This window comes from Mauremys reevesii, linkage group 1 (genome assembly GCF_016161935.1).
Source record: "Mauremys reevesii isolate NIE-2019 linkage group 1, ASM1616193v1, whole genome shotgun sequence".
Taxonomy (NCBI): Eukaryota; Metazoa; Chordata; order Testudines; family Geoemydidae; genus Mauremys; species Mauremys reevesii.
This window is the reverse complement of record NC_052623.1, coordinates 354,835,285-354,847,992: the sequence shown is the minus strand read 5'-3', so window position 1 is coordinate 354,847,992 and position 12,708 is coordinate 354,835,285. Positions and strand designations below refer to the sequence as shown.

Sequence of the window (12,708 nt, the reverse complement as noted above, 5' to 3'; positions counted from 1 at the left end):
TCGTAGCATCTCCCCTACCTCCCTTCTCCCTTGCCCTCCCTGTTCCTCTCCCCCCCCCTTGCAAAGAGTTTAGACATCCACTCCTATTATCAGACAGTTGAGACTTAGTCTCTCCAGCTGTCACAGCTGATGCTGTCCTCGTTTAAGCACAGGGCCATTTACCTTCCACGTGTCATGAATTAGGGGAAATGGACAGGCGGGCTGGGTCTGTTTAAAAATTAAAGCTGATTACAAGGCATTAACATTACATTTAAAGAAATAGACAGCAGCCCGCCTTGTTCATCATCACTGCAATATGTTCCCCTTTGCTCTGAGCTGGAAGAGAGCGCACTGATATCAACGAGACGTCGGCATCTACTTGGGCCCCTAGCTCCATGTGCATCTTAAAAATCGCAGCTTGTGGATTTCGTTTCTGCCGGGAGATTTAAAAGCCGTTCTGCTTCCCGCACCCTAAGTGTAACCACCATTTCTGTGTGATCACACTAGAAAGAGTTCTGGCTCCTCAGTGCAACTCCTTTCTTCCTAGTGACGATGCACCCAGTGTCACTAGCACTGTGATTTTTCCAAGTTGCTTGAATGAGTTCCGTGTCCAAATCCTGAATTACAATGGGATTTGGGTGCCTAACTCACTTAGGCAACTTTGACTAGTCAGTCTCCGGCTTTTGCCTGAGGAGGAGTGATTATGAGGGAACAACCTTATTTGGGGGTGGGGAATGATAGACGGTTGAGTTGGCATTTCTTGCCAAGTGGTGTTGTGTGGACACACACAGCTAGATGGACAAATTTTTTAAAAAACAAGTCCCTCAGTTGAGCATCTCAGTCCCAGGACTGCGTGGGTCCATTTTCAAGCAGTCGTGACCACAGGGAGCTGTAAGTGCTCAGAGATGTAGAAGGGGTCGTATTACTGCTTCCCTACAATGGTGGGGCTGGATGGTGTCATCCCAAAGAGCTGCACTAATTAAATAACAAAGGGCAATTTGCTTTGCAGTGCTTGGGCTGCACTGCACTTTGTTGTAAACACAGTTATAGTCAGCAAAGCAGCCAGTGGGGCATTCCCTCCCTCTCCCATAGCAATGGCATCCAGAGTCATTTTGCTTGGCTCACAAGTTCAGAGCAGGATTTGTCTAACCGTGGCAGCAGAACAAGATCAGCCCCAAAGCTGCCCCTTAAATTCCAGCCAAGCTCTCTTTGCTGTATGCACTTTTAGGAAAGGGGGGGCACTGTTCCTGACTCTAATGCCAAATATGATTACAAACATATAATTGTTGCTTGTTTCAATGCCCCAAATGTGCTCAGGGCTCCCCAAACATGTAGGAAGACACAGTCCCTGCCCCCAAAGAGCTTCCATTCTAATAGCAGCCACCATGCAAAAAAGTGCCCCTTCACTCAGTCTTCTCCACCACTCTCACTATCCGAAGTTCCTTGCTCACCGTCCTCTGTTGTCACTCATCAGGCAGCCTTGAACAAGTACTGCAGTAGCCCCCTCCCTTGTTCAGGGGCCCAGCCAAGCTGCCTCCATGAACAGACAGCTGGTGAGGTATCTAAGGGATACAAGAGGGAGACGTGGGTCCTTGTGCTCTCTGATCCCTGCTGATCCTATGGTGTCTGGGTCCTGCATAGAGGGAGTGAAGTAGCACCTGCTGCTTCTCCTTTTGGTGCAGTTTCAGGCTCCGTGGTGGCTGACCTCGTTCTTGGGAGAAGCAGATTTTCTTTTCATGTTGGGGGCCTTCTTCTGGGCCTTGTACGCCCTTAGCTGCATTGTCATTTTTCTACCCATACTCTCCCCTTGAAGGCAGGGTTGACCAAAGTGATGCCGAGGTATAACCATGGTGCAGCCTGTGGTTACCCTCAATCGGTTCCGATCAGGAGGGGCTCTGCCACCTCTGCGCTCTGCGCCTCTATGTTACCGATGAGGCTGGCTGCACTCTGAACTTTTTGACGCAAATAGGGCCTGGCTCTTGGAATCCTGGCAGGTTGCCCACAAGGCTATTAGCTGGGCAAAGTTTGGGCAGCCTCTGTTTTTAGGAAAAGAGTGAAGAGTCCATTAGAAAATGTTACGGGGGATTTTTTTTGGTAGGAGAAAAATAGTCTAACCTGAGGGCAGCTTTGAGCTCTTTCTTAATGGATGTCAGTGGGAGCGGGATGCAATTTGATCCAAATGGGAAGCTGGCTCAAATCCCAGCAAGCTGTTGTAACTGTGTAAGGCATCTTACGGAGTGAGACGGTTCCTCCCATAAACTTCCCCTGCAGGCAGAAGAAATCCCTTGTAAATTAAGCTGCAAACAGGGGCTTTCCCAAATACATTTCTGTTTAATTTAATTTCAAGCACTGAAGCGTGTGTGTACATCTGTCCCTTTAAGAGAGGAATAGCCTTGGTATGTATGTTGATTGAAGTTCTTTCACAGTGGAGTCAGACCCAGTCAGTGTAGCCTTCATCAGATCTCTGCCGCACAGACTGATTTAAAAACCTTGTGCCCCTAGGACTTAGCTCACACTGAGATCGGGCTCTTAGTTATCTCACTGTAGTCAATGGAAGTACTCCAGTGAGTAAGGGTTAGAGGTGGGCCCTAAACCTGTGTGCATGGCATAGTGGTGAAGGCAGCCTGTGTTTGGGAATTAATTTTATGAGCTGGTCACACAAGACGTTTGTGCTTCAGCTTTTATAAAACGTATCACTTTCATCCTTTGGTTGCTATTTCCTAGGGTGACCAGATAGCAACTGTGGAAAAAATGGGACAGGAGGTGGGGGTAATAGGCGCCTATATAAGAAAAAGACCCAGGTCCTGCTTTGAGCAGGGGGTGGGACTAGAGGACCTCCTGAGGTCCCTTCCAACCCTGGTGTTCTATGATTCTAAAAATTGGGACTGTCCCTATAAAATCGGGACATCTGGTCACCCTACTATTTCCTAAAGAGTCAAGTGCCGTTGCTGGCTTTGAAAAGGGGCTGGATAACATTTCTAGCTACTCGTGCCAAGAAAGGCGTAATCAGCGCTCGTGCCTCAAGGTGCCAGCAGATCATGACAGGGGTCAGGAAGGAATGTTCTGCCACCCCAGTGTCCAGCATGGCTAGTTACCACAGCGTGTGGCCTTTGTCTGACTCATCAAGTACCGGCCTCTGCTGGAGATAGCGGACCCAGGCCTTATGGAGCAGTCATCTGATAGGATTTTTCAAATCCTAAATGCAAATTGGGAATAGCCACAGGCAAATTCCAACTTGACCATTCTGTCACTTCCTGGTAATCCACCATTTTGTGCTCCTCCCCCCACCCCCACCCCAGATTGCAGCCCAGCAAACGAATGGGGTGGGACTGACATCGGCAGCCAGTACCTGCTCTCTGCTGTCATTGGGTGGGTCATGATGACAGGCTTGAATGTGAAGCCATTTTTCTCTTGTGACCAGGAGGGGAATGTTAATGTTGCTGCCCCTTGTTGCCTCTGGCAGCAAATCATGCCCTCAGCTGCCCTGTGGAGGGCAGCATGTTTCTCTCTCCAGCCTGGTGCCTTCCCAGTGACCTTCTCAGCTGATGAAGACAGCTTAGCTTTGCTGTAAAGCAGCTCATGTGACTGCAGTAATCCGCAGGCAGTAAACAGCTGTGTAGGAAGATTGCAAGAGGAATCGGCCTATTTTTCCGCACTGCAGACTTTGGCATGAGAACACAAGACTCAGGGCGGCGGCTTCTACTGCTGCACACCCACCTTTATGCATTCTCTCCGTGGCTGCACGACACAGCCAATCAAACCCCTCCCCAGAGCCTGTCTTCCCCTCGGGGCTCAGGCTGCCGCGTGCTACGCGCTTGGACGGGAAATAGGCCTTTGAAATGGCACAGGGGTGCTAATGACTTGGCTCCGCAAGTCCATCAGGAGGGCAGTGTGTTTAGAGCAGTTCCAGATGTCACTGTGCAGCCCTTTCTCTCTCATAGTGGAGAGGGCACAAGGCGCTCTGAGTCAGTGTCAAGCTGCAAAATAAATTACAAGATGCAAAAAGCGATTGCTCCTGAAGTCGTTTCCCCTGGATCTTTTCCCATAAAGGGGGGGCCTAGATCTGAATTTGACTCCATCCTCACCCCACTGAGAATGGACTCCTTTGGCTTCCTTTATTCCTGGGCAGAAATAACTCTTGAGGTAACTTCCTATCCTACATAACTCTTCTGTGGACTCTCAAATAGCCCTCTCTGCCAGGGAGGCTACTCACTAGCTGCTGTTCCACGAAATAACAGCTGTACACACAGCGTCTTGGATTTTGCACCAATAAGGTGCCGACAGCGTGCCCTGTGCTGATAGAAAGTCCTTGCCACAAGAGCTCCCAAGCTAAAGCACAGACACACTCGGCAACCCAAAGAAAGGATATTAGCTTGGAACTTGTTCAGAATTAATCATGGCACCATTTACTATTCCCATAGCTGGTTTATAGATCACAGTCATTTTCTCTCCCTTTTCAAGGAGAGGATGAGTGTGGATCCTCTTGGTCTTGGAGTTCTGAGGATCCTTTAGTTTCCTCATCTCTACCTCCCCCGGTGATTTAAGTCGTCAAACTCAAAGTATCTTCCAGGGGAAGCTTAGTAAATATTCATAGGATCCTGCTCACAAGGAACAAAGTGCAGGAGGCAATCATGAACTAAGTTGTCTAATCTTCAGTTGTTGAGACTCTGAGAATAGGTGTTACAGAGGCAACTGCAGCATGATCTTCCTAGATACGATCACATTGATGTGATTCAACCCTCTTCTGGCAGAAGCTCCTTTTATCAGGTAGAGAGTAGTTACCACCTGCCTCTATAATCTTTTGCTTCTCCACTGGATCTGCCAAAAAATGCCAAAAGCATGTGTTTGTGACATGGACAAGTTGTCAACTAGGAAACTGACTGAGACAGTCCCTCAGTTCATAAGTTACTGAACAGCCTACAGAAATGACCATCTGTTACGACTGGCTAGGACAGATTTGAACAGGAGACCTGTCGGTGAAAGGCTCTTATTTCCTATTCCCCTGAGACGTCCTATTTCTCCCCTGCTAAAACAAATTCTGTGTATTTTCAAGCTCTAGCAGATGCCGATTGATGTGCACAAAACTGTGTGTTCATTGTACTTTAGAATGTAAACGTATATATTTCATTGCAGCTGTATTCATGGCTCTGTTGCCCCTTAACCTCCGAAATCATGGGTGTTTATTTCAGTATAGGTCAAGCCAGATTGGCAGTGATCTTGTAGACTGTTTTGTCTAAGCTCTGGTTCAACTCCATTGAAGTCACTGGAGCCAACAAATCAATGGAGCTGTCCAGTTACATCCTCAATGAATTTAACCCACTGATAGCTTTTAAATCACAATGTGTCATCTTAAAAAATGCATGTGTACTGAGATTCTCAGGTAAGAATTTCAAAAGCACGTTAAGTCCCGTTTCGGTTATGACAGGCACTTGGGAAGTCTAAATGAAAGTCTATAAGAATTAGGATTCTGCAAGTGCTATCTCACTTTTGAAAATGGAACTTGGGCTTCTAAGAAGCTTTTGAAAATGTTACCTGTCAATATTTAGAACAGAATTATTTCTTCAAACTGGGAGTTACTTCTTTCTGTTCATGTATCAACCAGAATTTTTAACCTGTTCTGTTGTCCTTACGGCAGTGGTTCTCAACCTTTCCAGACTAGTGTACCCCTTTCAGGAGTGGTCTTGCGTACCCCAAGTTTCACCTCACTTAAAAACTACTTGCTTACAAAATCAGACATAAAAATACAAAAGAGGCACAGCGCACTAGTACTGAAAAAGTGCTGACTTTCTCATTTTTACCATATAATTATAAAATAAATCAATTGGAATATAAATACTGTACTTACATGTTAGTGTGATACTTGAGCCTTGTCTGAAGCGCAATTCCCCCGCCCAGAGCTGAAGCATGTAACTTAGCTTTGTGGGGCCCTGCTTGCCACCCCTAATGCCAGCCCTGCACTTGCGACACCCCTAAACCTGTCCCGCTCTGCCCTCCCCCCCCAATGGTTGCAGCCCCCGGGTTGAGAAACACTGATCTAGATGAGCCGAGTACCCATTGGAAGACATCTGTGGAGTCATGGTTCAGAACCGCTGCCGTGAGGAAGAGCACAAACAGGCCTATTATGGAAGGGGCTGCTCAATTCTTCTTTGAGTATTTGTCTGTGTGGATCCCACTTGAGGTGCACATGCGCCCAAGAATCTCAGTACCATCCTAGCTAACCACGCTCAGTAAAACCTGTTGTGTATGGCTTATGACACACAAATGTCCGTTTTAGTCATCAGTCCCAGCCTCTAAACCTTTCTTTATCAACAGATGTGCAGAGTTAAATAGCAGTAATCAGCCAGAGGCAGTAGCATACCAAAAAGAAAGAGTCCCCACCCGCTACACAACAAAGATACAATGCAAGAAAATGCTTTTTAAAAAATGTTGACTGTAAAAACTGTCCCTTATGCTACACCTACTATGGCTTTGAGTCATGTGTTTACTCTGATTTATTGCTTACAGTGCTGCAGGTGTACAGGACATGTACAGTGGGTGATGTGTGTCAAACAGTTAACAGGTTCCGGCCCAAAAAATGTACAGTCTACAGGCAGTGAAAGTATAGCCTGTGACAGTCCAGCCCATACCAGAACAAAGAGCAGAGTGTGGTCATTGTAGCAGGAATGTTTTATTGGAAGGGAGGCGGGGAGCGTAGGCATTAGGTTTAGGTGTTACTTTGGAGGAGAAAAGAGAGGCAGCTTGGACTCTCTCAATGACCTTATCTTCACAAGGAAAAAAGTGTGTTCTTAACTCGAGTTAATTAACTAACATGAAGCAAAATCCTAGTGAAGACAAAGCAATTTATATATCACGCCTTCACTAGAATTTTACTTCACGTTAGTTAACTCCAGTTAGCTAACTCCAAAGAACACACTTGTTCCCGAGTGAAGACACCTACGGAGCTGGTAGAATTCCATGAGAGTGAGCTGGATTCTAGTCTGCTGCATGCTCCACAGTTGTATGCAGTGTTGTTGTGCCTGTGTCAGTCCCAGGATGTTAGAGAAACAAGGTGGGTGAGGTAAAATATATTATCTCACTCACCTTCATGTTCCACAGACAAAATTGTCCTTTATTGTGGAAGGGTGACCGAAGAGTCAGGCCCCAGCTGTACTTTTGGATTCCACACCAAATTTGCAGTATAGGCAGGAAAACCTTATTTGACGGGTTAACTGAGCCAATTTGATCTCAGAGCCATTGAGTGAGGATTAATAGAGAACCTCATGATGGCAATTTTACAGCATCCCTCTTCTACCTTTTAAATCATATACCATTGGATTGGCCTAAGAAACCGCATCAAAATGGGGTTCTAAGTAAAACCAGTCGTAGGCACTCAATTAACCAGTGTTTTGTCACAAGGAACAGTTGACATGAACCTATTGCACTGATGAAGACAGGTTTACTTCATTCCTAACACACACACAAATGAGTGAAGAAAAGAACCTGCATATCTTGGCCTGTTTGTCAGCCATGAATGTAGCTCTGTGTGTTAGCAGAAATATGTTCACTGCTGAACAAGCCAGTGAAATGCTTGGAAAGGCATCGTTTAGATGAACCCAGAGAATATCTGGTTACATATTACTCTACTCCCTGAACAATAGTTGCTTTGTACCTTCACGTATTAAATGCTCGACAGTGTGCATTAATGCTGGTGTTCATATGTGATCCTAGTGTGAAGTGTACCCTGACTTTTGAAACTCATTTAGATTTAAGTCTGTTGTAACCCAAAAAAATAATTTGAGACTAGTTTATCTTTTTTTTTTTTTTTAAAGTGACTGTTGGATGAGATGGGGAGAGAACTTGGATTTTAGGAACTTTCTGACCTAGTGCTCTGGGATGTGTAGAAGTCCCGGTTTGGCATCCATCTTTGGTCGTGTGTCTGTGTGGTTTTGTTTTGTGTTTTGTTTCGTTTTCACCTCACGCGCACACTTTCCCTGGGAGTGGAGGGGAGATCATTAACAGATGGGGACCGTGGCTGTTAGGAACATGCGGCAGCCCCTGCCTGTCAGGCTTTCTGTGGTCTGATTATGTCACTGATCTAAATATTAGCATGAAATCTCCTTCCTGGTGAAAAGTTTTGCACTAATGATCTGCTAAAGGGAGTATTAATACCTGGGATCATCAGTAATAATTGCACACTTCCTGCCCCTAAACTGTTTATGTAATGTAAAATATAGTTAGAAATATATAGTCTAGAGTATCTAATATTTTGGTGATACTCCATATGTGGACACTGAATATGGCTTTTAATTCCATGAAGGGCAAGAATGACTTCTGTTCAGTTGTTGTCCTTCACAAGTGGAATGAAGAGGGCATATTTCTTGTCCGTACATGGGCTATTCTGGTTATACCATCCCCCTGCGATATTTTTGCCCTTTGTTCAGCATTTTATACTTGCATTTTATTGTCAGGCTTCCTAGCAGCAGACTGTTCAGGTTGCAAGTGGAGGCTAACAGAAAATCCCACAGGTGAGTTAATGTTTGTGGTGGTAGTTTGGGATGTTGGGATAAAGCTGCTGGTTGACGCTATTGCTTGTTTCTGTAGGCGTTCTGATCACACGTGGTATTTCTTAGCGCAAAGAGGGACACATCTGTCTGTCTATCTTTTTCTCTCACGTCTATGAGTGAAGAGTAGTAGAATTCAGACATAAATGTACCCGTGGGTGTGTCAAATTTGCATATGTGAGGTACAGATACAATCCTGGGTGTGGGGTAGATATGCACATGCTAATACACTGAGGGCCCAATCCAGCTATCCTTATTGAGGCTAAACGCCTGTGGAAGGTGATGGGATTACTACCCAAGAAAGGAATGAGTGACAGGATTGGGCCCAAAATATCTATTTCACTAATATACTCAAGTAACAACACTTGTGGTGAGGGCAAGAGGGGTGTATGTGTGATATTTTGATTTGTAAGATGTCTGATTCGACATCTTAGAGACCATCTGCATAATGCGTAAGACACAATAGTTATATAAAGAAAAGCCCCCCTCTCTCCCCCCCCAACTTAAACTGCCACCAACCCATCAGTGCCGAGAAACTACAGTGAGGAGCATTGTAGAAAAAACAGAGATCATCCCATTTGACCTGTGATAGACCAGTGAACTCCAGTGGGTGTGCGTCCGCTCACTTGCACTGGAGTTCACTGGTCTGTCACATATGGAATGCATATGTGCATAAACACACATGGCATATGTTTCGCTAACAGTCATCATGATCCATGAGGAGTGGGTGACCAAGACAGTAGCCCCCCAAGAGTGGGTGCCTTCCCTTCTCAAACTATTTGAGAAATGCAATTGTGTGTGAGAGAGAGAACTGGAGTGTGAGATAACTGTTAAGTATTTTTTTAATTGTTTTAAATAAATTGAATTTAAATACATTTTAAAATGCCTTTGTGACTTCAAATTACTGTTATGTATATTTTAAAATAGATTTTGTCCTTAAAAATCAAAATAATAGAGCATCACTTTCAGGTGCGGTTCTCCCTTCACACTTCAGAACTTGCAGCTGGCATTATACAAAGGCCCTCTAGAGAATATGGGATCCGAAAGGATATTTTAAATGTAAAACTAAACGCAGCTTAGACATTGTCTTTGCTTTATGGAAAAGCCCTGTAGACTTTAATACGGATTAAACTAATAGATTTCAATAGAAATGTCATAGGATTCCATAGCAATTGCCCTGAAAACCACTAGAAATTAATAGAGAATGTAGAAGTCTGCACTGTAATTAACATAGTTTTCAGGGAAGGGGTAATTTTAAAATATTTATGGTAAAACGTAATGAGACTGACTATTCAGAAGTTTTAAAAACTATAATATGGTACGTTGGCCATTTGACTAAGATCAAACATACCAGGTTAATAGCTGATGCATCCTCTGTTTGGGGACCACAGGGAAGCTACTCTGCGGCTGATTAGGTGTTTCCCATTTCTAATGTCTAGAAAGCTTTATCTTCATAACACCTGTTAGCCAGCTACCTTAAATATCCTCCACTGCTGTTTATATTTCATTAAAAGAAAACAAAGCTTAAAGTTTCTAACTTCAGTAAAAGTTAGATGCTATGATTCTTTCTTAGTATTTTTAACCAGGTTTCCTATATATTTGAATTGACCAGGATACAGACAGCTAATCTTATCAGGTTTACCCTCTTCTATTCTGTAAAGCCAGCTGATCAAGGGAGCTTAGTAGAAAGGTGGGTTAGTCCACTAGACTTCTGGAGTCCTAGGTTCAAATGTTGTTTAGATCACAAGTGGAAATGAGCAGCGTGGGGCACGGGTCACTTGCTGAAAGATTCTCTGCACCTTGAAGTCTTTAAACCATGATTTGAGGACTTCAATGGCTCAGACATAGATTTGATACAGGAGTGGGTGGGTGAGATTCTGTGGCCTGCGTTGTGCAGGAGGTCAGACTAGATGATCATAATGGTCCCTTCTGACCTTAAAGTCTATGATTCTGTGTTTGGTCTCCTAGTCTTCATTTGCCACATCTCTCTCTTGCACAAAAATTGGCCAGGTTTTAGCAGGCTTGCAGTCCCTGCTTGAGAGAGGCCCAAAATTAGCGTCTTAGGTAGGGAATAAGGTACATAGGAGCAAAGCCACATGGGGAAAACGTACACAGAGTATGCGCACACTTTGCGTCTAACTCAAGCCGGTCTGAGTATCCTTATTCAGCTTTAGATTCATCCTCCGCATCATATGGAGGTGAAGGAGGGAGGGATAGGTAATTTAGCCGACAGGGTCATAAACTGAGGATTTGAAATTGGTTTCCCATGGAAAAACACGATCTGCTTCTTTGTCTCCTCTCCTAGCCCCTCTTTTTTTATCAAGTAAGAAGAACATAAGGTTTTTACAGATACATCAGAACGAGTCCAAAATGACAGAAGAGGAAGGTAAAGGCTCAGAATTTCAGAATAAAGGAATATTGTTAAGATAAAAACACCTTTTTAAAGTGCTTCCCGGTGTTACTAACACCACCTGAGAGTATTAACTGAAGAAATTTGCAGTCCCAGCTTGTGATGAAATATACAGACTGCAGTGACCAGAAAGGGGATAATCAGAGCCTCTGGCCCAGTCAGCCCCACCCATTGCACCTGTACAAGGTGTCAAGCCTGGGGGGGAGAGAGGAAAAGCCCAGCTCAGTGATGGCTGGCTGGGAGACGGAGTAGACCTTCTGAGCTAGCCCTGTGAAGGAAGGCAGGCCTGGCTGGGGCTAGAACCTAACTAGAGCCTCCTTGGGACAGGTAGGCCTGGTACAGGACCTTTTTGTCTCTCCTAACTAGTTTGGGCTGCCCTTTGGTTTGGGACCAACAGAAGAATAAGCCGGGCCAGAGATTGTGAGAAAAGCCCAGCCATGGGCTGCAGTAGGAAGCAGCCCAGATATACCGCAGGGGGTCTGAACAGATCTTCTCTGCTTTATACAGAGCCCCTGGGGCTGGAACCCAGGCTAGAGGGCGGGCCTGGGTTCCCCTACTAGGGCAGGGGACATGATGACCTTGGGGCCAAGGGCTGGCAGGCCGCAAAAGCCTGAAGTTGGGCTGAACCACCGGCATGCCAGAAAGGGTGGGACCGTTATCGAGCTGGCCGAAGGGCCATGTCACAGGAAGAGGCAGATCAGCGCAGGGAGGGGGCGCCGAAGGAGGAGAGCTACTGCATCATGCCCAGCCACGAGGGAGTGTCTGTGGTGAGTAGACTCTTCCACATAGCGTGGCAGAGCACACCCAGGGCCACAACCTGCTCCACCCATGAACAGATGCTCTCGGGAGCCACAGAAGGGGTATTTTGCCACAATCCACAATTGCTCCCAGCCTGTGGATCCGTGCTTAGCCATGGCAAAGGACCGCATATTTGGATGGCTTGCTGGGGCCTCTGCATTCCCCCCTCCCCCCACCCAAAACAAAACAAAACAGAAAAACAGAGACTCGGCCGGAGATACTTCCACAGGGACAGGTCAGTCCTCTTCAGTACTTGAGACTCAATGACCTGGCTCATCCTCTCCAGCCAAAGAATTCTGTAGGGGTAAGTCCAAAAATCTCCCCGCTCAATCCATCCTACATTGCAAAAGCTCCAGGGCCATCTCCCGGGTTCTCCAGTGGGTACTAGTCACTTGGCAAGGAATCCTTGCTGACTCTCTTCCCAAGAGGAAGTTCTGAGCTCTTTCTGGGATGTACGCCTCATGCATCTTTTCCAATTTCATATTGGACAAAAAGAATGCAGGGGCTCAAGGCTCCCTCTCTGCCATATCTTTGTGATTGGAAGCCCCAAGTGATCACCCTTCCCCTCCCAAGAAGGCAAAAGAAAAGTAAAAAGGCTAGAAAATATAAAAAAAAATAAAGCCAAAAAAATCTTCAACTCTTCTCCTCCTGAGCTCTAGCTTCTCCCTCAAAGAAGGGGTATTTTTGGCTTTAGATCATGCTAATCCCAGGCCAGAAAAGCAGAAAAGGTAGAAGTTGGTGGATTGTAGCAGAAGGTAAATGTGTAAAAGAGCAACTTAATCTCAATACACACAACAAGCATCCGCTCTCAACAAGAGAGTTGGAGGAAAAGACAAAGGCCAGAACTTGAAAAATGGGCGTCTAAAGTTAGTCGTCTTAGTCCACATTTATGCACCTAAATACACAGCCTGATTTTTCACAATACTGAGTAGCCAGCAGCTCCCATTAACATTAACTAAGTTAAAATTAATCAAGAAAAGG

General features: G+C 45.4%; 1 protein-coding gene across 6 annotated transcripts in view; it reads left to right on the top strand.

The window, feature by feature from the left end:
• The window catches only part of NRF1 (nuclear respiratory factor 1), a 117,461-nt gene that overhangs the window by 91,744 nt on the left and 13,009 nt on the right, over positions 1-12,708 (top strand). For 4 of the 6 annotated variants that reach the window (XM_039519893.1, XM_039519889.1, XM_039519892.1 and 1 more), the window contains exons 11-12: positions 8,427-8,483; positions 10,825-10,905. The exons of 1 other annotated variant lie outside the window; for it this stretch is intronic. In XM_039519893.1, coding sequence (XP_039375827.1) covers positions 8,427-8,483; positions 10,825-10,905 — 138 coding nt within the window. The remainder of the gene's footprint in view (positions 1-8,426; positions 8,484-10,824; positions 10,906-12,708) is intronic. One more of the 6 variants, XM_039519890.1, reaches the window with a different exon arrangement.